At 45.0% G+C, this 26,852-nt stretch overlaps 3 protein-coding genes across 4 annotated transcripts in view; 1 reads left to right on the top strand and 2 right to left on the bottom strand.

Annotated features, from left to right (window-relative positions):
* The window catches only part of UBA3 (ubiquitin like modifier activating enzyme 3), a 31,141-nt gene extending 16,342 nt beyond the window's left edge, over window positions 1-14,799 (bottom strand). The window contains exon 1 of one of the 2 annotated variants that reach the window (XM_079963426.1): window positions 14,777-14,799. The gene's annotated coding sequence lies outside the window, so the exon portion shown is untranslated. Of the gene's footprint in view, window positions 1-491; window positions 599-14,776 lie in introns of those variants that run through there. The other variant, XM_079963425.1, reaches the window with a different exon arrangement.
* ARL6IP5 (ARF like GTPase 6 interacting protein 5) lies at window positions 588-22,294 on the top strand. The gene is made up of 4 exons (XM_079964141.1): window positions 588-609; window positions 1,498-1,789; window positions 19,874-20,091; window positions 20,828-22,294. The coding sequence occupies exons 2-4, from the start codon at window positions 1,614-1,616 to the stop codon at window positions 20,998-21,000; spliced, it is 567 nt and encodes a 188-aa protein (XP_079820267.1). The 5' UTR covers window positions 588-609; window positions 1,498-1,613; the 3' UTR covers window positions 21,001-22,294.
* On the bottom strand, window positions 7,167-12,278 carry LOC307208621 (uncharacterized protein; the record flags this gene model as incomplete). The annotated part of the gene is made up of 2 exons (XM_079963417.1): window positions 7,167-8,114; window positions 9,036-12,278. One exon carries the CDS (start codon window positions 12,276-12,278, stop codon window positions 10,680-10,682), a length of 1,599 nt encoding a protein of 532 aa, XP_079819543.1. The 3' UTR covers window positions 7,167-8,114; window positions 9,036-10,679.
* Window positions 22,295-26,852: the final 4,558 nt, after the last annotated feature.

Genomic DNA, 26,852 nt, shown 5'->3' with positions numbered 1-26,852 from the left:
TCGGCCTAAGCGGCCTCACAGGGTGGTTGTGAGGATGAAACGGGCAGGAGAACCATGGACGCCGCCTCGAGCTCCCTGTGGGGAGGGCAGCAAATAAAAGTGATATAAAGAATAAGCTGTCTGTGGGAGGGCAGCATCCTTTGCTACCCCTCCACACAACCATGCGGTTTTCCAGCAGCTGGTGCTGCTGCGTCCCAGGTGCGGAGGAGAAACTATAGTCTTTATTTAATTCCTTACGTACATGCTCATTTTATACCGCCCTCCAGCCACAGATCTCAGGGCGGTTCATAAAATAAGACACCATAAATATCCTTTTTATGATGGTGGCTAAGTAGCCACGGATAGCCCCTTCCTCCACGACTTGGTCGTGGTATCTGACAGCCCTCTCCTCCATGAATCTGCCTCATCCTCTTTAAAAGCCTTCCAGGTTGGTAGCCGCCTCTGCCTCCTGAGCCCTCCCTTTGCAACCAAAAGCTTTCTTAATTTGGTACCTTTTTCTGTCACACTGCGTGACATCTTAGTGCCCTCCCGATTATTTCCATTTTGCATTCTCTGCAGACGGCGATTCCTTCAACGGAGTCGTCTTCTCCACCTCTGGTGCAGGTAGTGGTGAGCTAGATGGACCAAGTTCCTAATTAAATTCATGGTTTAGTTGGAGGGCACCCGGTATTTGCATGAGCATGATGAGCAGGACGTGTTCAATGCAATAATGCAACGTGAAAATATTTAAATACTCCAGGATGTTGAATCGTCCGTCCCCCTAATTGTGCAATGGGCTTAGTTGTCACGTTGCAACAACTAGATCATTGATTTCCTAATTAGAGTTTCGTTAGTGTTTAGCATATTACGTGAGCGTGATTTTTGCTTTCCCTAGTTTAATTGTAGAGGTTGATTAAAATCAGAAAAAATATGTCCCTGGACCTCATTTCCAGAGAAAACATAGTTATTTTGTACATGACCTTGAGGAAAATTTACTGGTGGCAGTGCAGTCCTATTCAGAAATACTGCTCTAAATGCGGCATACTCTCAGGCAAGTGTGTATATTATTGCAGGTAGAAAGTGCAGTTCTAAATAAATTTATTTAGCACCTTTATACCCCATCCCTTAGCCAAAAATGCTCTCAGAGCCGCTTACCAAAGCCTATGAGTAAACTAGCCCTATCCTCAGGCGGCTTACACTCCAAAAAAACAAAATGCGGGTGGAAATGTAAGGGAAGAGAGAAAAGCAAGTGGAGGCACAAATTCTTATTAAAATTGCAAGTAGACATGCATAGCACTGCGCTGTGTTGAGCAACCTTTCAATATATATATAGATATCCGGCAGGATCTTACAACGGTGTTCAAGGAGACTGCTACGGACCTCAGCTTTTTAAAAGGAGCTATTGTGTGAACTCTATACATTGCAAATGTTGCATCTTAATTTGCAAACAGTGGAATTTTGGTGAAGGATAAAATCCGCCCTCCCGCGGCTGCCTTTTTCCCCCTTCCTGCTTTGCAGGCAACCAGAAATGCAACTCCAGTCAGCTGGTTGCTGCGTTGCCCTTCTTTAAGGCCGCCCTGCTGACGTCGCGCCGCCGCCGCAGCTGCTGCAGGATTCCGAATGGGAGAGGCATTATGGACGTGCAAGTAGCTCCGCTGAGATCCTGGGACGACTTCATTCCGGGCCACGACCGCTTCGCCCTGCCGGATTTCAAAGACATTTCCAAATGGAACAACAGGGTGGTCAGCAATTTGCTCTATTACCAGACCAACTACCTGGTGGTGGCGGCTACCGTGATCTCCATAGTGGGGTAAGCGCGGGCGCGTTCCGCGGCAAAGATGGAGCGGGGGCGCACACCTTTCCTGGCCTGACGCTGGCAACTCTAGCAGAGCAATGGTGCATTTTAGCTTCCGTTCTCCCTTTCTCTTCTGAAGGAAGCAAGCTGCCGCTTGCAAACTGCAAGCTGCGGCTCTGCACATACTAATTGAATAAATTCCCATGGAACTTAATGGGGCTTACTTCTGAGAAGAGGTATATGGGGTTGTGCTGGGCCTCCTTGTTTGCTTCCCATCGCATTCGTATTTGTGGAGAAGATTCTAAATAACATACGTTGCCGGATGTGCACTGCTTCGCTATCTGGTTTTAAGATGGAGGTAGCTTAGCTGTGAGCAAGACGATAGCAAATCCGCTGTATGTATCGCAAAGTATCCTGCATAGAGCAATCCTGCGTGAAATTGCTGTTTTAGCTATACAGGGCAGGTGCTTTCTTCAGTGCCGTTGGCTAACTGTAACTTCCTGAGTTGATTTCCTTTCTCTCCTTCAAAATGTAGCTGTAGGCGTCTTCCTTGTTGAATGTACATTTTCAAAAGTGAAACCTACGCTTCTATTAGATTTGGATCATGAAATCACCAGGGCAATTCATTAAGACTGTGTTTATGCATGAAGAAATCTAGGTGTTTCTGTGCCACCCCCCTGCCGTGCCTTGAATACAATTGTAACATTGTTGTATTCTGGAAGTCAGTTCTGTGTGTATATGACCCATTGTTTGTGGGAAATTGGTATTTTGCAACTACTGTATTGTTAACCCTTTTGAGAAATGCACTTTTATTTTTATTTTATTTTTGCTTCTTTGGGAGTGAATTGGGTTAAATGTTGAGGTACTTTTCAACTTAGTTCTGATTCTTTCACTTTTTAAAGAAATAAATGGTGCTCTTACATAATTCCCACCTATCCCCATAGTATAATAAACTTAGAGAATAAATCCTCAGATACTGTCCTAGTCCTCATATTCCCTGTGCCTGTTATTCATTTTGGCCCAATAAAAAGCTTCCCCCCTTCGAGACAGTTAGTTTTTGGAAAACCTTGATAAACCTTGGTGCATGCTCTCTCTCCTATATATATATATAGAGAGAGAGAGAGAGAGAGAGAATGTATTTTAGGCCTAAACTGATGGGCGTTGGTATTCAAAACTCTAACTGCAATTTCTTCACATGAGTCATGCTTGCTGGACTGTGCCACATGGCATTTCATCCTTAGAAACTAGTTTGTTCCTGGCTTCTTCAGAGGACTTGAATGGAAAGAGAAGACTTCCTATGCTTCCAAACCATTAATGTGGCCTTGCCATTTGGAACTAGTCATGAGTCAGCCCCTCACTCATGTGACAATTTCTGAAATTGTTGGTTGAAAATTTTGCAATCTGGTGACTCATCAGTTTGGCCTCTGCTGCACTCATGAGAGCTAGAAGCTTCTGTTAAATGATTTGTGTGTTAGAAAGCAAAAGCATACCTAAGAGCCATTCTTGCTTCCCTTACTCATTCACCTCAGAGTCTGATTAAGGGGATCAGATTTTCACTGACCAGGGGTTTTTATTCCTGTCATGGTAAAGGTAAAATAAATGAAATCTTCAATCTGCAGAAGCTGTAGAATGAGTAAACTGAGATTAAGCTCACTTGCTTTCTCTTAAGTCTATTAATAGAGCCTAATTTAAACATGTTTAACATTTCCCCTTGCTAGAAAAGCTCTCCTCAGAGTAGTGTTTCCCAACATGTTTTGGACTACAACTGTCATTCACTCCACCAGCAGGGCCCGTAGTTGGGGATGATGGGAGTTTTAGCCCAGGCTGCTTTAGAGCATCAGTGAGATTTTACGGCTACAAGTGTGTGCGTTTAAAAACCCCACAAAGGAATTATTCATATGATACTCGGAACACCTCCTTTTTGAAGAGAACCTGTGAATATATGAAAATTCTGAGCAAAACCACACAGGAAATCCTCCTTCCATCTCCTTTGAATCCTAAAAGATGAAAGAACAAAAAAGCAAACTGTCTGCCATTTTGGCTTGGTGTTAGATTTAGGCTGCATTCATCAACCTTTCTTAGTTACACTTGCAAATCCTTTTTCAGACTGGGTCTTTTACTTCATGCTAAAAGTGAGACAAGGCATATAATTATTCCTTGATGCTTCCATCAGATAGTCAGAAACAAACAGGACTTTCCTTTATTCCCTAGAGGTGGACATTGTGTTTTTTTAGAGAAAGACCCTATAGCAGGCATAGGCAAACTCGGCCCTCCAGATGTTTTGAGACTACAGTTCCCATCATCCCTGACCACTGGTCCTGTTAGCTAGGGATGATGGGAGTTGTAGTCCCAAAACATCTGGTGGGCCGAGTTTGCCTATGCCTACCCTATAGAATGGAAGGAAGTAATTCTGCTTGGAAGCTAATTGGTGTGGCCAAATGTTTGGCACATGGCATTGAGCGCTGGGCTTATTTAACTGACTCTGACCTCTTGATGCAAGTTTAAGGGCTCTCATCCATTCCATTTTCTTTTGATGGCTTTCTGTACATAATGAAAAACGTCTTTCCCTCCATGATGAAAATAATTTATATAAATATTTGTATTCTATATATCTCAATATGTTTTACAACACTAAACACATAAAACCATACAATAAAACCATAAAAAAGTTAAACAGATATCAATTTAACACACACCATGGTGGAAAGATGTACTGTCTTTTTTCGTGTATAAGACTAGGTTTCCCCCCCTAAAAAATAATGTCAAACATTAGTGGGTGTTTTATACTCTGGGCCATCTCCCCCCATTTTCTTAAATCTGAGTCCCCCAAAATAGGAGACATCTTATACATGGGGACGTCTTATAGATGGAAAAATACAATATTTTTAATTGCCTGAATAGGCCTGGCGGAATAGAAAAGTTTTCAGCAGGCATTTAAAAGTTGGCACAGAAGGCATCTACTGAATATCTGCTCAACGGGCATGGAAGGTGTTAGGCTGGTACAGTGGTGCCTCGCAAGACGAAATTAATTCGTTCCGCAAGTTTTTTCGTCTTGCGATTTTTTCGTCTTGCGAAGCACGGACTTTGGAAAAGCTTCAAAAATCACCAAAGCCTTCAAAAACCTCAAAAAAGGCTACCACACTGCGTGCTATGAGTTGCTCCTCGAAGTGAATGCACAGTTTTAAGAAAAAGGAAACAAACTTGCAAGACAAAGGAAACAAACTTGCAAGACGTTTCCGTCTTGCGAAGCAAGCCCACAGGGAAATCCGTCTTGCGAAGCAACTCAAAAAACGAAAAACTCTTTCATTTTGCGAGTTTTTCGTCTTTCGAGGCATTCAACTTGCGAGGTACCACTGTATCTGATCCCCATTATTGGCAGGTGGAACTGCTACATTCATTATTCTATATCACAATGGAGTTGGCCAATATAGGCAACTTCACACCTGTGCTAATTACCTGTGGTAATTGGGAATAGGTGGAGGGAGGCCATGTCCAGTGTGTCTGCTTAGTAGAGAACAAGGGGGGGGGGGAGATTTCCCTTTCAAAATATTTTTGATGTATGTAAGTCTTACCCAAAACATACTTGCTTGGAAGATTGTTCCATTCAGATTTACTTAAAAGCTTTAAAAAAAAAAAACCCTAGCTGCAAGCTGCACTAAGTCACTTCTTAATAATCTGATACAAGGTTCATAGAGTAATACAGAGCACTGTTTATTTTACAATTGCTGAGCTTGCATCTTGGTTTATATGGTTGCATGTTTTAAGGCTTTTCCATAGTTGAATCTTTCTGGCTCCTCCTTTTCCTGTTGTTGCTAGCTGTATGCACTGCAAGATCTTTCAGGGAGTGAGGAAGAGCCACCTGTGGTATTGGCAACTAATTTTCATTTCATATAGCATAGAAAGTACTGTGCTAGCTTTCTTTGTTTCTTCTTGAACATATGTTATCTCCAACTCAGTATTCTCTCTCAACTCTCCTTCCCATCAAATTCTCTTTTATCAGTTACTGTGTTATCATCTGCCCTGTTGAACAGCCATGTAGCCTTGGCTTTGTTTTGTCCCCTTCTTTGTCCTCTGTGTTCAGTCTGTTGCCAAGTTGTGTTCCTTTCTCAGTCTTCTGTAGCCAAAATAAATCTCCTCTTGTTCTGATCGCATGATGTTTCTTCTAATCTGCACATTGACTTTATCTCTGCTCCTGGATCCGTTGCAGGCTTCTTCCCGCCTCTTCAAAACCCTTACCGTCTTTTCTCCCCTCTTACATTCTTCCTTTGACCTTTGCTCCACCACTTCCATCCAGCTGAGGGTCTCCTGCTCCCTCAAATAACTCTACTCTTGCTGCACCTTATGCTTGGAACTGCCTCCCCAAACACCTGTGTGATGCTACTTGCATCTCTTCCTTCAAATCTCTCCTCAAAACTCACTTTTTCCATGAAGTCTTAAGCCTGGTGAACATTTAACTCAGGCCAGCTAATGAGGAACATTTACAGTTCAACTAATTAAGTTATGAGGTTTATCAGATATTTCTGTCCTCAACGTCACAATTTAGTAAGCCTGGAGTGTACTTAAAATTGGTACTTTAAGCTAAGCATTGTCTGTTATAGTATGCAGCTGAAAGAAGGCCAGTGAAGAATAAAACTCTCAATTGGATGCTGTGGCAAGTCTTGTTTTTGCTTCTGGAGTTTTTTCTATAGCTTAAGTAGCCATGTTTCAAGCACTGCCTCTCTTCTAGATCCTGTCTTGCTTCTATTACATTCATAGCTTTGCAGTGCCCTTTATTATCAGGTTTGTTTTAAATGATCACATTCAGTTGAGCCTCCACCAACAAAGGCCATATGCAAAAAGTACATTATATTTAGCCTGACGCAAGCAGGTTGCTGAATTAGATTTTGTATGGCATATCTTTAGTCTACAGTTCTTGGTTTCTCTTTTCCGCTTCTATCCCCTACACCACCACCCCTGGTCACAGATGTCCGCTTCAATTTCATCACTTAACTTTTAACTGGCACTCTCTACAGCCAACCATTGGTAATGCACTATGCATCTTTGTGCCCTTCCAACTGAGTAGGAGTATTTTTTATCTCTCTGCAAAAAGGCAATTCTTTCCAAACTTAACATAGCCTTTCCTATAGTACTGCTGTAGAAAAAAAATTAAAAAAACAACAGCATAGTGATATGAAAGATCTGTTAATTTTATCTCTTTCAGTCAAGATCTCTTCCTAATTCAGGAGGAACTTGCCTTAGTTTCTGGTCCCAGAACATGGAAGCCTGTGCTCCTATCACTTCCCTGAATGAACCTTCCCAGCTTCTTAAAACCAAGTATTTCACGCATTGGTGCCAAGTTGCGTGGCAAGTTCCCGCCCCCCACCAAGATAAATAAACACACGAGACACCATAATTAAGGTTAATTGGGCGAATTAGGCCACAACTTTATTGAATTCAGGAATGAGAGGCATTGGCTTAGGCATTGGTCCTATCGACTATCCGGCTCCAGCCCATTTGCTGGAGACACGGGGAAGGGTTAACACTAATCGGGGGAGTCTCCCGCCGAGGCACGTCGACTAGGAGCTCCCCCGGGTCACCGCTCTGGGGCGTGCCTTTGGCCCACACCTCCATAGGCTTCGGACAGGGCCACGCCCCCCGGAGTCCTTTAACGGACCACCCTTCGTTCACTGGGGGGAGGTGATGGCATTCCTCCCCCCACACACATCCTCTTAACCCCTTCTTACCAATGCCTACCGCCACCGAGCAGTCGCTCGCCGCCAATACTCTCATGCCTGAATCCACTCCCTTATCCCCTTTGCAATATCCATCAGCCAAACATCGTTACCAGCATCCGAAAGATGCACGCCATCATACCGGTAGAGGGCCTCAAGGTTGAAACGAATGCCCGGGTGGCCAATGAACCTCCCACCCAGGGCTGCCACTCTACGCACCACCGCCCGATCCAAGGCTTTCCTAGCCCTATTCATAGCTATCGGGTTCCTGCCATCTCTCCAAACCCGCCTCTCCATCAGTGAGGCCCAAATAATTGTGACATTCGGGTAAGCGGCCTTCAGCTTCTCGAAGTCGCTAAAAATGTGCCACTGCAAATCCACTGCCTTCCTGTAGGCTAGGTCGTTTTCCCCCAATTGTATCAGTAAAGCGTCTGGGGGGCCCTCCGCTGCTGCTCTGGTCTTAAATGCGGGCAGCATCTCGGCCCAGCGCATTCCCCTCCGGGAGACCCAGGAAATGGTGATGTCGGGTGGAAAGCCCAGGCGTGGCCCGAGACCGGAATTGATGGCGCGGACCCTGGCCCAATGCACAATACTGTGGCCGATAATCCAGACGCGCACCCCCATGTCACCTGTAGGAAATTGAAAGAACAGGCCATGGTCAGCCACCGTCACAAATTCTTTCTCAAATAGCGTTTGTACGCGTCAGATTTCCAGCGACCTAAGTCCCTAATCCTTTCCGTCGTAAGACCCAGGTGCATTGCCGTGGTGGCTGCTCCTATCCTGAAAGAGTGTGATGCAAAATCTGCTGCGGGGATGCCGCATGCTGCCAGTGCTAAGCGCATGACCCGAGTGAACTGGTGACGCGTCAAAGGTAAGCCATCTGCGTGGATCAATAGAGGCCCTGCCGAGTTGACCCTCAGGGATAAGAAGCGCCTTGTGTCTTTAACTGGACATGGGCCTGGACCGTCGGTGGCCATAAGCTGAACAAGAGCCCCCCTCCCGTACTGGTCTGTTTTAGAGCTGCGTATCCGTATTACCAGGTCCTCCCGTGACAGGGTAACATCGCTTAAAAGCAAGCCCCGGGAGAAACCATGCCGACCCGCTTCATAAACTACCTCACCCACGCGCAGAGCTCCAAAAAAGGCAATGGAGTAAGCCGCTGAAAATAAGCGTGCTTCATACTTTGACCAGCATACTGTTCGCAATTTTTTATGGATTTGGGAAAGGATGTCGAGTGACATCGGCCTTCTCATATCGCAGTTTGGGGGCTGTAGCCTGCGCCAACCCTCTAACGTCCTTCGTATAACAAAATCGTCACAAGGATCTGTGGAAAATATTGCCTTGCAAAAGAATGAAATTGCTGCGGCTTGAAGGTTGAGGGTTCTAGGGGCGCGGCCCAAGCGTCTCAGGTAAACTAGGTAAGATAGCACCTCTGGCTTGACGGGAGGGGCATTGCTTCCGATGGCGTGGGTTTTGTTGCGGAATTTTAAAAAATCCGACCAAGCCCTCTTATACGATCTCAAAGTGGAAGGTGCCAATGAGGCCATTACTCCCTGAATCACTTCTGGCTCCCAGGACTCTGGTCCCCACGCCTCTAGTCCCCGAGACTCCACAGATGTTCTGGGAACGGCTGCGGCAGCAGCTCTGCATCCGGTGCTAACGATCGGAAGCGGTCCATCTGAAAGCGAGATAGGGCGTCCGCAATGTCATTATTTACACCAGGCACAAATTTTGCAGAGAAGTGGATGTTGAGCTCTAAACACCGGAGAACGAAGGAACGCAGGAGGACGCCTACCCTTGGTGACTGTGCGACCTGCCTGGAAAGTACTGCCACTACAGCCTGGTTGTCGGTGTGGAAGCATACCCTATGGCTACCAAAGGTTTCAGGCCACAAGTGCACCGCCACTACAATCGGAAAGAATTCCAGGAAGGTTAAATCTCTGGTAATGGGGCCCCCTTGCCAGGCGGCGGGCCAGCGCTGAGCGCACCATTGGCCCCTAAAGTAAACGCCAAACCCCAGAGAGCCAGAAGCATCCGAATGGACCTGGAAGTCAACCTGCAGCGACAAGTTGTCCTGCCACAGAGAAATGCCGTTGTAGTTCTGCAAGAACTTCAACCAGACTTCCAGGTCGGACTTCACTTCCTTGGATAGCCGAACCCTATGATGAGGGGAACGCAGTCCTGCTGATAACTTCGCGAGGCGGCCGCAGAATGGGCGGCCAGGGGAAACCACGCGGCAAGCAAAATTTAAGTGACCTAACAGTGACTGGATTTGCCTGAGCGTAACTTTTCTTAGGGGGAGCAGCTGCCGAATAAGGTCGCCAAGCGCGATGAGTTTTTCCCTGGGAAGTTTTGAGGTTTGAGCGACAGTGTCCAGCTCAATACCTAAGTAAACCATTGTCGTAGCCGGACCCTCCGTTTTGTCGGCGGCTAGAGGAACCCCCAGTTCCCCCGCTAATGATGTGAAGGCTTCAAGGAGCTCTGAGCACTTAAGCCTGCTATCGGCCACGAGGATAAAGTCGTCCAGGTAGTGCGACACGCCCTCGGCGCTGGTTCTAAAGCGAAGCGCCCAGTCCAGAAAGGTGCTGAATGCCTCAAAGGCTGCGCAGGCCACAGAGCAGCCCATGGGCATTGCCTTGTCTACAAAATACGCCCCTTCAAATTTGAAGCCAAGCCACCGGAAATCTTCCGGATGAACTGGCAGGAGTCTAAAGGCCGACTCAATGTCACATTTTGCCAGCAGCGCCCCCCTGCCGAACTTGCGTATGAGCTGTACCGCTTGGTCAAACGTGGCATATCTAACTGTGCAGAGTTCCTGCGGTATCGCATCATTGACGGACCCCCCCTTTGGGTAGGAAAGGTTGTGAATCATGCGATACTCACCGGGCGCTTTTTTGGGGACTATGCCTAACGGGGATATATGGAGGCCCTCAATTGGAGGGACTAGGAAGGGGCCGGCTACCCTTCCTGCTTTAATTTCCTTACTAATTTTCTTTTGGGCAACCTCGGGCATCTCCCTCACAGATTTTTGGTTTGGAGGATCACCTGAATTGGGGTGAAAGGCTACTGGGATCCTGAAACCAGTACTAAAGCCTTCCCATAAATACTCTGCTGCCGTCCTGTTAGGGTAATGGTCTAAAAGGTTTTTTAAAGGGGTCAACTTGATGGGGGACCAGGCTAGGCCCAGACTCAAATTACTGCCTGCTTCCCTGGGGTCCAAATGGTGCTCCGTGGCCACCTCTAGGTCCCTGGTTGTAGGCGCCTCTCCCACCCCGAAAGGGCTGCCTCCCTTTAATGCAGGCAGTGGCTGGGTGGTTACCAAGGCATTTTTCGCACTCGTGGCTGTACTTACAGACAGCCCGTGCACAAACCCCCTTGTTGTACTCCCAACACAGTCGCCTCTGCTTCACAGCGGTCTTCCAAGATTTTGACGACTCCTGGGGCTTTTTTTCCACGAAGGGACCCACGTGCTCTGACCAATAATTTAGGTCCCTCAGATCCCAGCGCGTGGACGACAACAGTGATGCATTTCTGCGGAAATCTTCGTCATAATTTAGGGCAGCAATATCTCCCGCTAAATCTCGCGCCCTCCTGACATGAGCCAGGTACGCAATCAAGTGCATCGCCCGCTTTGGATAAGCCGCACTGACGACACCCATGAACACCTGGAACCCATCCAGCCAGTTGTCAAAAGTACGTTCGGCTCTAGGTGTCCTGTACCTGCGATTACCATACTTGCGCCTCTTCTCCCCTTTACCCGTAAGCTTTGCTGGAGGTAGCAGTCTGAATATATCTATAAAGTCCCCATTGAGGATCTTATTCCTCTTTCTCTGAGATAAATGAGAGCCTACGATGAAATCCGTAGACAGATTAGTGGACGTTTTAACATCCTGAACTAATGCGCCATCCTTCCATTCAAGGGTCCCGTTAAAGGATTTTCTGTAGGAATTGGCCCTTCTCTCATGCACCCATAAAGGAAGACCCACACAGTCCTCCCCGTGGCCCCAGTACTCCTCCCTAGGAGCATCGCTATCCGAATCGGAAGAAGAAGAGGTACCTGAATCATCCTCTGAATCCGAATGCCTACTCTTCTTACTCTTCTTTGAGGTGTGTTTCCTCTTCTCCTTCCTCTTCCCGGACTGGCTCTCGGGCATGGCTTGATCCGGAACGGTGATCGCCTGCACTGCTTGCGGCCCTAGGGCTTCCTCATCGGAAGAAGAACTTGAGGCACCCTCGACTGGTGCCGCCTGCAGTGGCGGGTTCTGAAAGAGACTCGGAACACCTGGATCCTTTTGCAGATTAGTAGCCCCAGGACAATGAACGCAAGCCTTACCCTTTCTGCCTCCCCTCGGGGCCCCTTTTGCCTTGCCCGGGGCGGCTGACTGTGCCCGGGTATTCCTTTTGGGCCGAGGTGTTGACTCCTTGGCTGCTTTCAGCGCTGCCACCGTGGCCGCAGAAGTGCCGGGAAGTTGCACCGCGTTGAGTTGTGTATCCGGAATGTAATCCTGTGTGAACGCTCTTGGTGCCTCCGGTACAGATACCGCCACCACCGGAGCTGCTGCCGATGGTGCCCCTGGCGCCGGCACTGGTGCCGCTGGTGCTGCTGCCGCTTGTGCTGCCGGTGTTGCTGCCCCTTGTCCTGAAGACCTATGCCTATAGAAGTCCTGAAACGCCGTGAAAAAATCTGCCAGGGCTTGAGGGTTACTTGGGATTACAAAGGGTTGGGGCTCCTCCTGATTACCCTGAGGCCCCCCAGATGCGGTGGAGTTTACTTGGTTTCCTTGACCAGACATAATGTGATCTAGGCTCTTGCTTACCTTGATCAATGAAACACCAGCCACGTAGCACAGCTAATGTGCGTAGTTCAGTATCGTCTGCACTGGCAAAACTTAAATGGAAAGATAATTAGTACACCCTACCAATCCAGTTCAATATTGTGCACACCAGTAAAACTCCAACTGGCGTCAAAATTTACTGGTCTAAATAGAGAGAGGATGCAAATACCAGCAAAGCAGACAGGAAAATTAGCTGAACTTAATTTAGACAAGTTATTTACGAATTATTTCTTTCTTTATGCTTCAAAATTGTTTGTTTGTTTAGTTATTTATTTATGCTTCAAAATTACTTAATTATTTACCAATTTCAATTCAAATTAGCCCTGTTTTAAAAGTAGGAATCAGAAGCCGACAGTAAGCAGAGCAACCCAGTTAAAGAATAGCTATGCGTTTAAAATTATTGTTGTTATTGATATACGTCAAGTTTTATCTTTGTTTTATTTTATCTTATTTTGAATATTATTATTTTTTTATATAATGCGTTCAACTGTTTTTAGAAAGAAGGGGTGGGCACTGTAGGCGGGGGGCAGTAACTGCCCTTGCTCCTGATCAACCAAATAAATTTAAAGTAACCACCAAATAAAATGAGTTGGTCTAATGAACCAACTTCCAATTAATTTAAACGGAATTAAGCAATTAAATTGGTATGCAATAATATATACTGTTTATTAACAACACACTAAGGCAATGAGGTAAATTAACTAACCAAAAGACTTAAATCAACTAAATGAATCTAATCACCAATTAAATTAAATTGATATACTATCAGAATCCAGCAGCAATTGATTTGCCCCTTCTCTTAGTCAACCAAATGAATTTAAAGTTCCAACCAATTGAATTAAATTACCAAAATGAATCCACACTCGATAAGTTTAAATACCATTGGAATCAAGCAATAAGTTGACTGCTGCAAGCACTTGTTAAATCAATCAAATTAATTATATTTCAGGATTGCATATATATCCTTGGAGCGCTGAAGCCTTAATTAAAGCGCTTTGATATAATAACACGAAGAGAAGACTTGACTCCACTCAGAGTCAAACCTCTATGAGCTCTTAAAACGCTTAACTTAAATAACTTGTTCTCTTCCAATCCACCAATTGAGCTATATTGTCACCTATAAAGCCTAAAGGTTATGAAAATCAGCCTCCTGTGCTTAGCTTTAGAGAAATAAACAGCAGAAGCACTCACACTGAGCACTGAGTATCCAATTCCCACAACAGAGTGCCTCACCTAAAATGGCCGCCGGGCCAAACCACGTGGTTAGCTCAAAATGGCGGCCGCTACTTCCTGGTTACCAGGCAACACAGCTATCAACTTCCTGTCCCTGGCTGCCAGCGTCCTGCCCCTGTGTCTGAAACAATAACCCTCAACCAGGGCGCGCTGAATAAAAGCCCCCCACAGCACCCTTTGGGAGCCGGCAAATCAAATCACACTACACCATACACACCAGTCGACAGGCACACCCCTCACTCCCCTTTCCAATGCTTCAATTAGAAGACCTGTACTGATTTAAAGGAATATTCCCACAAGAATTGCCCCTACTAAGATGGCGGCCGTCCCCCTGGTCACGTGGCTCCTTAAAGGACTAGGTCACGTGGCTCCTTAAAGGACTATCAGGAAGAAATCGTTACTAAGCAACCCTGCCGCCCCTTCTCACCGCCGGCGTGCTGCTAAAGGATCCCCTGGATTATCCCAGATTTTTGTTTTTTGTTTACTCACGTGTGTTCCTTGGCGCAGAGGCAGCCGGTGCACAATACCTCCTAGACAAGGACGCGTCTCACCTGGCTGCTACCGTTGCCTTTACCTCTCTTAATCCGATGTGGAGAGAAGCTGCGCTGAACTATGCCAAGCAGCCTCTTTCAGACGAAAGGACCTATGAGAATAAAGCCCACCCCTGTGGTGCGAGTGATTTCAGCCCGGGAAAGCTTGCAACTGAAGCTGCGCTGCGAGTGATTTTAGCCCCAGAAAGCTAGCAGTTGAAGTGGAGCTCGGACTCCAGAAGGAATTAAATTTTTTTTTTTTTAGTGATTTCAGCTCGAAATGCGAACAGCAGCTGCAGCTTTGCCTGGAAAGATCAGCGCCTGCTGCGCTTAAGCTCCACGTGGTAGAAGAAAAAAAAAGAGGCTCCAACGACGACAGGATCAGCTGGAAAACGTGGGGGGTAGCCGGAGAAGAGAGGGCGAGCCCCCTCCGCTCCAGCCCTAAATAGGGCAAGCCACGCCCCCCCCCAGCCAGCCAATTGGCTGGCTGGGGAGGCGTGGATGGATGGGATTCCCCTGTTCTCGCGGGGGCTGAAAGCAGCCCCCGCTCACGTGGGGAGGGCGTGATACCCGCAACCCCACCTCCTGGGCAGGCTAGGAAGTGGCTTTGTTGGAGAATACAAGCTTGCTACAGTGTGCTAACACACTGGAAGCAGGGATCTGATAATCAGGCATGCAGTATGCAGTGCTTACCTGGTGGTGATACATAAGCTGAAACCTTATTACTAAATCTATTCCGTTACAGCTTTGTATTTGTTTGGTGGCTTCTTTTATTGTTCTTATCGACATCTCCGACTGCATTGGAAGCTTCCAGCTTCTGGGATTGTCCTTAATGCAACTGCAGCATTGCCTAGTCTGGCCATTTGAGTTAATGCAATGACTTCCTGCTTGCAGTTCATCCAACCAAGACACACTTGAGTATGAAATGAGATTTCCACCGTCGGTCTGTTCCACTTTGCAGCAGATGGTTGGAAAGCAAATCTGTCAGTAGCAAATGGAAAGATGTTCTGTTGGCTTGGCTGTATAGAGGAGTACATTATTTGTTTGCCTGTAGATCACTTCTTTATTTTTCGCCCCACCTGCTTTCTTCTAGGTGCAACATCTTTCCAGCAGGCAAAAGTTGTTTCCTGTATCTCTCAATGAGACCTTAAGGCATCCATTTAGTGTTCTATTTATATTGAGTGCTTTACACTTCCTGGTTATTCCTGCCACCACTACAAAACCTATTCCTTGGCAATAAGAACTAATCACCTTCTCCCCAAGTTTGTTTTTGTACGTTGTCCGAGTAACACCAACCTCAAATAACCACCGTGCTACTATGCTACAAGATGTCTTGCACATATACTGGTGGTGTCTGATACGTTCAATAAATCTCTCTAACGAGGGCTATATTTAGAGTGTATCCTATAACTAACCTAGCTCCTGATACCACCTGTGGCATTTAATGACTCCCACTTGGAGGACTTCAGAGCACACTTCAGACATGATGGATTACTTGTCTTATCACCTTAGCTAAGATGGTATCAGCATTGACCGCCTGCTGTTAGAGAAGAACTTTCTAGGGTGTTACCTTGTATTCAGAATTATTCCAAACATTATATGTGCACTTCTCTTAGGCAGCGGCTGGCTGTTATTCTTGCCAAATGAAGGCCACATAATTGTTGATTCAATAGAAATAAATTTGGAGGCAGCAGTTAGGACAGATTCTGAAGTAAAGTACAATGTTGGCAGGAGGAAGCTTTTGAAGGGACTCTGTACACTCATGCATGTTGTGTTTGAAATGCTCGGCCAGAGAATTTGCCTTGGGACAATTGCATAAGCAGGATGCAGCAGCAGCTAAAGGAAAATGCACCAAGTTCTCAGTCTTTTTAATCTCAGACTATCCTCTGAAATGAAATTGCAGATGGTAACCTAGATACATCTCTGTTCAGCAGGCTCAACTGTAGTGGAAGAGAGAATGTGATAGTTCCTGCTTTCTGCTTTGGGTCTTGGGGGAGCAGTGTGTTGGAGGCCTCAGGGCTTAGCTTGTCTCCTTTAAAGCTTGTAAAGATGGGGAAATTAGCTGGACTATGCTTTGAGTCTGGGATGTAGGCAGGCATAAATGTTGTTGGGGCTCAACAGTTTCGAAAGGGCAGTATCTGTTTACAGCCTGTGTCTGCAGATGGCCTTCCTTGCTGCCTACTCATTGCAAATATGTAGGGCAGGAGTAGCCAATATGGTGCCATCAGATGCTGCTGGTCTGCAACTTCCATGACCCCATAACTATCCTTGCTGGATGGGGCTGAATGGGGCTGATGGGAGCTGTAGTTCAACACAATCTGGAGGGACTGCGTTGGTTACCCCTCATGTAGACAGTGAAGGTTGGTTTTATGATTTAATGACTGATGTGCCATCTTGTTCTCATGACTATGGCAAACATCTTACCCCTTTTAACTGTGTTCCACTGCCAGTTGCCCACTTGGTGCTTTGCAATTTGATGCAGATACAGAAGCAAACAAGCTATTGCACTAGGCAACTTCTGAACCACTGCTTTTGACAGTTTTAAACAAGCTTCCTCATAGTTACAGATTAAAGGCCTAAAAATATGTCTTGATAAAGATTCTAGCAGGCACAGAGACTAACACTTCCAGTTATCAGTTTTTCTCGCCTTGTCTGCTTTTTGACCTGTTAACCTCTCACTTCTAGGAGACAGTATTCATGGCCATTAACAACAAATTCTGTTGGGTTGAATCCAGACTCATTCATGCTTGAGTAAAACCCATGAAATCAACAAGACATAACTTAGGTCCCATTGATTTCCCTAGTTCAACTCTGTGCACGACTGAATCTGGATCTAACCTAAAGCCTGTAACCAAAAAAAGTGAAGCTCAGTTAACGATGCTTTATTTTGATCCAAATGGCTGGCACATTGAGTTCTGCAGCAGAATCTGACGTTTATAGTCGCAGAACCAGCTAGGTAACAAAGATATAACAAATCCAGTGTATTATCTTGCACTCTTTCCTTTTTAGGAAATCCGCTTTAACTTTCCTTGTGTTTAATTTCACCTGTATTTGGGTTTTCAACAGCTTTCAGCCAATTCAATTTGCTTTGAAAACTGGAACCTTTGAGTATTGGTTCATTGCAAAGAGATTTTTAGCTGCATAGAATAAAATTGCTTTGAGTGTTTTCTGCCACATATACTAGTAAAGGTGTCAGAGAAGGCAGACAGTTGATTGATGTTAAACACTTCCCCCAAACGATTTTGAATTAGTCTGAAAGATGATGGCTTGCCTGCCTGTGTAGTGCAGCAAGGACTTCAAATCACTTGCCTACAACTACAATAGCTCACGTTTTAAGGTATGAACCTGGTCCACAATCAGTTTAGACTGTACTACACATCTCTTGAGGCCTAGTGGAAGCTTGACACACACATGCACATGGGGAGCTGCCTTACACTGAGTCAAATCACTGATCAGCTCTCCAGAGGTTTAGACAGAAGTACGGTATTTCCCAGTCTTACCTAGAGATTGAACCTGGGACCTTGTGCATGCATAATAGATGTTCTACCACTGAGCTAACTGCTGTAGGAATCAATTCTGTTACCAAGTGCAATGTGTATAACTTTTATTTTTATGTCATACTTCTATAAAAATAGGCTACCTCTCAAAACTCTGGTACAAAACCCGATGGCAGTAAGACGCCCAATGTGATGATGTCCGCCTTGAGTTACTGTTCACTTTTTCCAGGCAGAACATTCAGAAAGTTTTGCTCTAAATATAGCTTGTGGCTGACCAGAAGTGACTCAGACACTGCAAACAGCAAGCAGACCCGGCCTGTTTTTAGTATGCCATGCGTGAGTTCCTGTGAGCAGCAGGAGCAGGTGGCCAACCCAACCTGAAGCTGTGATGAAAGGAAGATGGGTCTCCTGCTCTTTCACAGCAGTTGTATCATCTCCATTTTATTAAACTGGCAAAGATGGTAAAACTAGCACACGTTAATTGTGTGTTGATAGACATGAATTAAGCCATAGATGTACTTCTCAAGGCAGTGCTATGCAACGTATTGAGGAGGCCAGCAAGGACCCATTCACAAACCAGGGGCTTGGGCCAGGACTGGGTTCTTCACCCATTTGAGTTTATCCATGGCAGTGCAATGTACAGATGACCGACGGTGAGCCCACAGCTCTGTGTGCCTTAGTTTTGCTTTTGTGATGGGTGTTGTGCTTGTGCAAAGCATGTGAGCGAGGACGGTGGCCCACCCACTGGTTTTTACCTATACTAAAGGCAGTGGGCTGAAATCTAGCATGTGTTAAAGTTCTGGGTTATATGTAAAGCAGCTTCTTCTGTGGGTTGTAGGCAAATGTGTTCTGCTCACACAGCAGAACTGCCTTCCCCATACCCCCACCCACCCACATCTGTTCCAGAAAGGATTGGGGGAAATTCTTTAGATTCAGCCCCAGGTCACAGACCTGCAGGGTGGTTGTTTGTCCAGTTCAGCTTTTTCAACTGCGATAACTTTGGGTGTCCTCTTCCCCTCCCCCACTTCCTTTGCATCCCGTTTGATTTTATTTTGTTGGCATCTGCCGAGCTGTTAGTTTGAAATTATTTGAATTGTACCATTCAGGTCTGTGGGTTCTCTGCGCTTCGTCTTGACCCTTGGTGGTTTGTCTGACTCCTTGTGACGGGGTGAGGCAAGGAGGGATGCATGTCATTGAGACCACCCCACCAGACAACTGCACCACCACCCACCTATTTGGGGTTCATGTCTTGTAAGAGAATAAAGCCAGGTTAGGGCTGGCACTGTTTCCATAGAATACAATGTTGTATGCTGCAGTGGGTGGAAAGGTAAAGGCGATGTTGGTTTGTTTTTAAGCTATGTCCTCTATTACAGAGAACATATCTGAGGGGCGGGGGGAATCTGGAACTGGACTTATTTATTTTTACTAGCAAGTCTTTCCTGGTGGGGTAGATGAGTGTGGATAATAATAATAATAATAATAATAATAATAATAATTTATTATTCATACTCCGCCCATCTGGCTGGGCTTCCCCAGCCACTCTGGGCAGCTTCCAAAAAAATATTAAAATACCGTAATACATCAAACATTAAAAGCTTCCCTAAACAAGAATCTTTTGATGCTGACCTACATCTTTCTGCTTACATGCAGTATTTAGGCCCTGGGGTCTCTTCCCAGATTTCTGTCAGTTAAGGAGAGTTTGTGTCAGAGGCACAGCTTCCTAGCGCTCCAGCAGTTTCCCCAAATGCAGCGCTCCCTCCCCCTGCATAGAAGTGAATGGAAACTCCTTATTAGGATGCCATTAAGATGGAGACTATTCTGCTTCCGCCCCTGTTAAGCGCAGCCTTTGAGAAGGGAGTCTCTTGAGATGAACATCCAGCCATAACTGCTTAGTGTGGTCTTGAAGGCGTGTGATGCAACAACTTCCCTGAAACTAAGCAGGCAGCCCAAAATCCTCTGTATATCCTCTTGAGTTCCCTGGAGGAAAGGCAGGGTATAAGGAGAAATAAAATGCATACTTTTTTTTTTAAGATAGTTTAATCGCTTCCCTCGTCTAATCCTTTCACAGGTATATTGGTGTTGCAATTCTACTGCAGTACTTTACAAATGAATAATTTAGCCACTGTTAATGGGCCAAACCCCCCCCCCCCCATTCCTTTTAGACTTGACTCCAGAAACATAGGGTGATTTGTAGATACAAGGAGATGTATGCAAAATGTCTTTATGTTGAAATAAAATGCTTGCATAGCATTTGGAAGACTTTGAGGGCGTTTGTACCTTCTTGTCTCTGCAGATTTCTGAATCCACTGAGCATGATCCTCGGTGCTGCTGTGGTGGTCCTGGTGTTCACAGCATTTGTGTGGGCATCACACAACAAAGACTTCATTCGCAGGTTTAAGAAGCACTATCCAGCTGCCTTCGTGGTCGCTATCATCTTGTTGAGCTACTTCCTGATCTCCTTTTTCGGGGGCGTCATGGTGTTCATGTTCGGAATTACGTTTCCTCTGTTCTGTGAGTGCAAGTCTGCTTATTTTTGAAGCAGCTTTTCCTTTCGCTGTTTTGTTTTGTTTTGTTTTGGACATTAAATGCCAACCTTGGTAGGAATTTTTTTCTCCTTAACAATCATGATCAGAAGCCAATACATATGTTTTATTTGTAGAAATATTTCTGTATAGCTTACTGCCTCAGTCTCAAAGCAACATACAGCCATTTAAGCAACTTCAATATTAAAATTGCCATACAGCATAAAAATACAGCTGGTAGCCCCAGGCAGTATTATTATTAGTAGTAGTAGTAGATGAAGAAGATGGTGGTGATAATAATAATGATGATGATGATGATAAAACCTGCTGGAATGGAGCACCAGCCCAAAAATACATTAAATATATTTTTAATGGGCACTGGAACATCATTAATATCAATGTTTTCCTAAGCTCAGAGGGGAGGTGGTTCCATAATGAAGGTGCCACCATGAAGAAGACCCTCCCTCTGGATGCTGCCAACCAAGACAGCCTTTCTCAGCTGATCATAGACATTACACAGGGCAGTAATATAAGTGACATTGGTTTTTATTTGCCATTGCACTATGATCAGAAGCTTTCCAGAGAGTCATTATAGCTGGGCAGTATCGGCAGACAGAATGCGCTCTTGGAGCTGATGGTGATAGAACATGCATCTAATGTAGGTATGAAGTGGACAATATCTGTTGGATATTAATGTGCTTTTTTGCTCTCCCCCCCCCCTCCAGTGATGTTTGTCCATGCTTCCCTGAGGCTTCGGAACATCAAGAACAAAATGGAGAACAAGATGGAAAGCATAGGCTTGAAGAAGACTCCCATGGGCATTGTGCTGGACCTTCTTGAACAGCAAGAAGAAGGCATCACCAAACTGGCTGACTACCTGGCTAAAGCGAAGGAGTAAAAAAAACACGCATGCAGTTTATGGCTCTTTGGGCACTTGGTTGGGCTTGACCAGCATCGCTTTTCAGTCTGGGTGTGTGACAATACGCAGACTGCGAAGATGAAGTGTGGCAAATTAAACAACCCCAAGTTATTCAAGGACACCCTGACCAGGATGGGGAGGTGATAGTAACCCTTCTGTGACATGCTAAGAGATCTGACACACAAATCCAATTGGTGGGTCATAGCACTATTTGGGGGGGGGGAGGGAGGGAGGGGAGCGTGGGAATTGAAGGAATGCCTCCTCTAAAACTATTTATGTTAGTGTTTTTCAAAGTATTCAAAGTGCACTAAATGCAAGCAGTCCCTTTCACTCGCCTGTCTGTCCAAGAAGATAAATCCAAAATTAGTATGAATGAGGACTTAAAAGTCCATTTTACAGTGTTCTGCAGTGCATCTTAATGTGCCTCTTGAGTGGTCTGTGTTTCCAAATGGAGAAGTGGAGAACTCAAATGTAGTCACATAACATGCACAGCTTGTTAGGACAAATCCTTATCTTTCTCCATTTACAAATGGAGACCTTCGTTCTGCATGAGAATTGCAAGTCTGCATAGATAACATCTAGCAAACAAACATTCCTTCAGTGAACCTATGCAGAATTAAAATATTTGGGGGGCAGGGAGTTGCATAACAATACAAACATGATTTTCTGTGCATGCCACATCCAACATGCTTTTATATAATAGAATTATGTAATTATTTAACTCAGCCAGGCTTGATCTGCTATTAAATAGAAGTATGAGTCCTTTAAGAGTCTTTAGTCAACACTTATAGATATATTTTATAGAACAGATGAACTGGAAAATGGACTCATAATTTTTGCTGATAATGTATTGTACTGGAACGAAGGGTGGGACTGTCCTGGTTTTATTTCCTATAAGGGGAAAAAAACCAGTTCATGCAACCTTTTACAACATATTTAAAGCACCTTGAATTTTTGCTTGAAAGATGGTTGAAAACTTTATTCTAGTCCAACATTGCATATCACACACCTGTATTTTCTTTCTTCTGTGTATTTATGTGCTGTGATCAGACTTGTTTGTTTATGCAGCAGGTGTCCACAAAATAATATCTCTCGTGTGATTCTTAGGATTAGTGTTAGCATTGTAGTCCTCTGCCCACTCTTCCTTTTTTAAATTGAGAGATGTAATGCCTCATTCCATACCTTAATTGTAAAATGATTAGTATTTTGTTGGAAATATGGCTCTATCTATGTATTCTAGGATTTAAGAGAAGTAAACTGGTTTTGATCTGTATGTTGCCTCATTTTAACTGTGCTGAGTGATTCTTTTCAGTGTTTGATTTAGCCAATGGCTCCATCATTGCCATTTTGATTCAAAAATAGAAGAAATAGTACACAGATTCTAATATAATTTTACTGATGCTTTCTCAGTGCAAATTATTTTAAAGGAAGTGATCACAAGTGCAAAGCAGACACATTCTTGATTCTGTTTTTGACCTGGGCAAGTGTGATGTGTCTGAAATATGAGGTTGAGAGACAAAACTCCCTCTTTTGAATTGGTTCTATTGCCATTTCATGACCGGCGATGCAACATTTTCTGTGGATCTTGCTGTTGGGTTGCTGTTCCCTATGATCACTGCTGAGATGTGCCTGGCCATGGAATTGTTAACATGCACAGAGTTCCGAAGAAGAATGTCTACTCAAAGAAACAGTGTTTGGATGTGCTTTAATGCATGCACAATTGATCTCTGGTAACAGAGGCAGGAATTTACAGGCTAGGCGTTGCGAATCCCTTTGTGAATTAATGCACTTTGTAGACTTTTACCATAGTCTTGTCATGGTTGTATAAAAAGATGAGTTTCCTTCTCAAACCTCTCACTATTTTTCATGTAAAACATTCATTTTTGTTTTGTTTTGAATTGAGAGTCTTTAATTCCTTTGTGCTTTATCAATAGAAGCGTCTCTTTTCACTAGTGTCGTTGCTGCCTTTTAACCTTGGGGAGATACGATGTATCTCCTGGGGGGCCATAGGATGCTGTGGACCTACCCCTCTGTAGTTCGAGAGAAAGGATGGTCTGTGGGAAACAGGCCTCCCTGATGTGGTGATGGAGGAATGATCCACTGACTGTGCTCAGAGGACAGTAGAGCCTGAAACAGGGGAGGCCTAGGTGTGAAGGTCTGTTGTTCGCCTGACATTCGCCCAAAAAAGAGCACAATAAAATAGCCTGGGAACTAAGACATTTTCCTCCCCCATTAGGCTTAGGAAGGCTGTAGATCATCTCATGGTGAAATGTATGGTATCTATTATTTTAAAGTTGCATTCATAAGTCACTAAAGGACTGCAGTAATTAGTAGTACCTGGTGCTTCAAGAATTTGCTGACTTACCTGCTCTCTCTCTCTCTCTCTCTCTCTCTCTCTCTCTCTCTCTTCCTCTTTCTCCACCCTTTCTTTCCTCCAGAGAACTGTCTTCACTATTTGCTTTTCAGGGTGTAGCGACAAAGAGGTGAGATAGGCAAACATATAAGGAGCAATTTATCCTTCTGACCTCCCAGTGAAACCCGTGTTGAGCGTGTTCCTCAGCATGAAACTTGAAGTCCCTTTGCCTAAATTTACAAAGAGATACCATGTTTAGAAACACCTTATGGTGCTGGCTGTATCGGCTGTCAACATTGACCGCAGCTGTGCATAGTTGTTTGCTCTCCACGCGCCCCCACCCCCCACTGCCATGTACTGCTCTAGCTGATGAGCTGTGCCATTACCTGTGATCCCCACTTAAGTCTGAATTCAGCCAGACTACTAGTTAGGAAAAAGTGCCGTCCCACTCTTGTCTATCCTCCAGTTATTCATTCTGAGCAAGATAAAAGTGATCTGATAGATGTACTGACTGGATCTGAGTAACTCTGAATTAGGGTCTATTACACTGTAAAAACTTTGAACATTGAAATGCCATACAAGTGAGCAATAACTACAAGAGTAGAGAGAGACAATGCTCAACTCCAAATCCCTATCTAAACTTTCATCTATGCAGGAGCTTCTGTATGTTGCAACCCTTGAAGTTTGCTGATTCCATCATCTTTGTTTTGCCCCAGGTATATTTTTACTGAGCATCCATTGGCTGTGCTGCCACATTATTTTCCTTCCTGCAGTGTTGCTTGATGGCAAAACTTGGAAGCTGCAGGAGACAATTCTTGGGACAAAAGGGTTGCTTAAAATCTCTAGAAAACAATTTTAAAATTCAAATTGTGTGTATGATCTGTACCTTCAATGGAGCTTACTATGGAGGTATAGGATTGCAACCTAAGTCTACACCACCCAATCTCTCATCACATTGTTTTTCTCTACTTCCCTACCACATGGGCAGCAACCAAGACAACCACAGGTTGTCTCTGGGTTGTATTCAGCTAAGTCCAACTTGGAGTAGAGCCATCAAAATTAATGAGCCAAAGTTTGCCATGCCCATTAACTTCACTGGGTTTGTGCTAGCATTGAATTCCATCCTCTGAAATTTATGTCCTGACCCTGATCGAAGGCTGTGCTCGTTGACAATGGGGCTTGTGAAACTTATTTGTTGATTGATTTTACATAGCCAAGCTGCATTGAGCATTTCAAAGCCTGTGTGCTGTTAGTGAGTTTGATTGTGATTAACAGGGCAATGAGCAGCTTTCAAGATATGTTCATGTACAGAGATGGGGATCCTGTGGCCCTGTGGATGTTGGGTTATAATTCCCATCATCCCTGATGATGGGCCATGGCGCCTAGGGATGATGGAAGGCCGCAGGTTCCTCATTGTTGCTACAGTCAGTGGAAAGTACACCACAAAGGCTGTGAGGATAGGTTGTCTTAGTTGTTATCCTAGGAGGCAGCTGCTGCATTGATCTGTAAGTGGTGTAGCTCCACAACTGAACAGTGATAAAATGCGATCTATCTAAGGCAGCATAAATCTGCTAGGTGGTAGCTTGGTATGTCTCAGTATAATAGAACAGTTGCCTGGCAGGATTCCTAATTTAAACTGGCATAAGTGTGACATAAATTCAAGTTTGTGCAAGCCTGAAGCATAAGCCTCTTTTGAATTTAAGGGCCTGTACTCCTTTGCCATAAGTAAAATTCAAGTTTGCATGTTATATCAGAGTCCACCTTTCACAGCAGCATGTCGTACGTGCCTGTTTTACTCATTTCAGATCTGTATTGCAAGTGCTTTCCGAGCAGGAAGGAGAAATACGTTGGCCTCAACTTATAAGTAGGTTGCCATCAGCAAAGTTGTTGTGTGCCTCAGTCTTTAGGTACAGCTGCATGCATGATAGTTACATAAGGGAAGTGTGTTAAGGGGGGGTGTTTGCTTGTCTCTTGGGGGGGGACAGCTTTTGCAATGGAAGTGCTGTAGTGGTGAATAAATGAGACGCATAAACTTGTTTAAAGCTGAGAGGCATAAATAAATGAGAGGCGTAAAGCTGGTTGCCACAAGTTAATGAGAAAGTGGATGAATTTACACCATGCACACACGGCAACATATTCATTGCTTCTGGAATCCTGCAGTAGTATCATAGAATCATAGAGTTGGAAGAGACCACAAGGGCCATCGAGTCCAACCCCCTGCCAAGCAGGAAACACCATCAGAGCACTCCTGACATATGGTTGTCAAGCAGTACTAAAAGCAAAAGATCACAAATGAAATGGACATGTACCTGTTTTTCAAAATATTTTCCCCACACACACACAATATGGGAGAGACTTCATCTTGCATACATTGCAGCGCTGTATTTCACTCTTCAAAAATCAAAAGAGCTGGCCAATTAAGTCATTGGCCAGGCCAGCTTTTAGATACTGCTAAATAATTGGCCAAGGGTGGATTATCACCTTTGTCTCTAGCGGCTAATCTCCAATCTTCTGCAAAGACCAGGCCTAGTTTTCTCCTCCAGCTTGTAATGAACTTGCAGTTCTGAGCTGGGCAGTGCTCCAAGCACCTGGAGTCACTCATCTAGCAAAGGACTCTGCTCTGCCCCAGCTCCTCCAGTCCATTAACAAGCTGCCCCAGCGGATATCTGAAACTGCAGTCCCATGGCTGTGCTATACAGAGGGTGGCCTTGACAGTGGGGAAGGAAAGAGACCATCAGGGATGCAGCAAGGACAGGGTGGAGCTGCCAGGGGTGAAAGGAGAGCCACTCTTCTCCAAGAGCCCGAGATGCCATGTTTTAGACAGTGATGAAGAAGAATACAGTGGTGCCCCACAAGACGAATGCCTCGCAAGACGGAAAACTTGCTAGACGAAAGAGTTTTCTGTTTTGGAGGTGCTTCGCAAAACGAATTTCCTATGGGCTTGCTTCGCAAGACGAAAATGTCTTGCGAGTTCCTGCAGTTTTTTTTTCCTTTTCCCCCTTTTTTTCTAAGCCGCTAAGCCGCTAAAAGCCGTTAAACCGCTAATAGCGCTAATCCACTAAGCCGTCAATGGGCTTGCTTCGCAAGACGAAAAAACCGCTAGACGAAGAGACTCGCAGAACGGATTCTTTTCGTCTTGCGAGGCACCACTGTAAATGAAATTGCAGAAAGTGCCCCACTGTAACTTGAAGCCGTCAAGAAAGAATGCAAGCCTGTCAGCACAGCAGCCTAGGAAGTGGTGTCAATGTTCTCCAAACCAGTTTCAGCTGTCTTCCTCAATTTGCCTTTGGGTACAGATGTAGGCCACTCACACTATACCTAAATGGATAGCCCTGATAAGACATGAAGTCTTCACAAAGACAAGCTTTACTGAGAGCTGAAGGGTGGTAGGGTGAGGTATCTGCAAAAGCCAATCCTCCACAGCCCTCATCTGACATGCTGCTGCTCCTCATTGTCATTTGCTTGCTCACCTTGCAAA

Source organism: Podarcis cretensis, assembly GCF_951804945.1.
Source record: "Podarcis cretensis genome assembly, chromosome: 2".
Taxonomy (NCBI): domain Eukaryota; kingdom Metazoa; phylum Chordata; class Lepidosauria; order Squamata; family Lacertidae; genus Podarcis; species Podarcis cretensis.
Note: the sequence above shows the minus strand (reverse complement) of the source record. Positions and strands in the feature narration are given on the sequence as shown.

Excerpts from the sequence above, each read along its gene's own strand:
- ARL6IP5 (XM_079964141.1), top strand. The coding sequence starts at position 1,614 with ATGGACGTGCAAGTAGCTCCGCTGAGATCCTGGGACGACTTCATTCCG. Across the intron at positions 1,790-19,873 it reads ACCGTGATCTCCATAGTGGG|ATTTCTGAATCCACTGAGCA; the intron begins GTAAGCGCGGGC and ends TTGTCTCTGCAG. Across the intron at positions 20,092-20,827 it reads AATTACGTTTCCTCTGTTCT|TGATGTTTGTCCATGCTTCC; the intron begins GTGAGTGCAAGT and ends CCCCCCCTCCAG.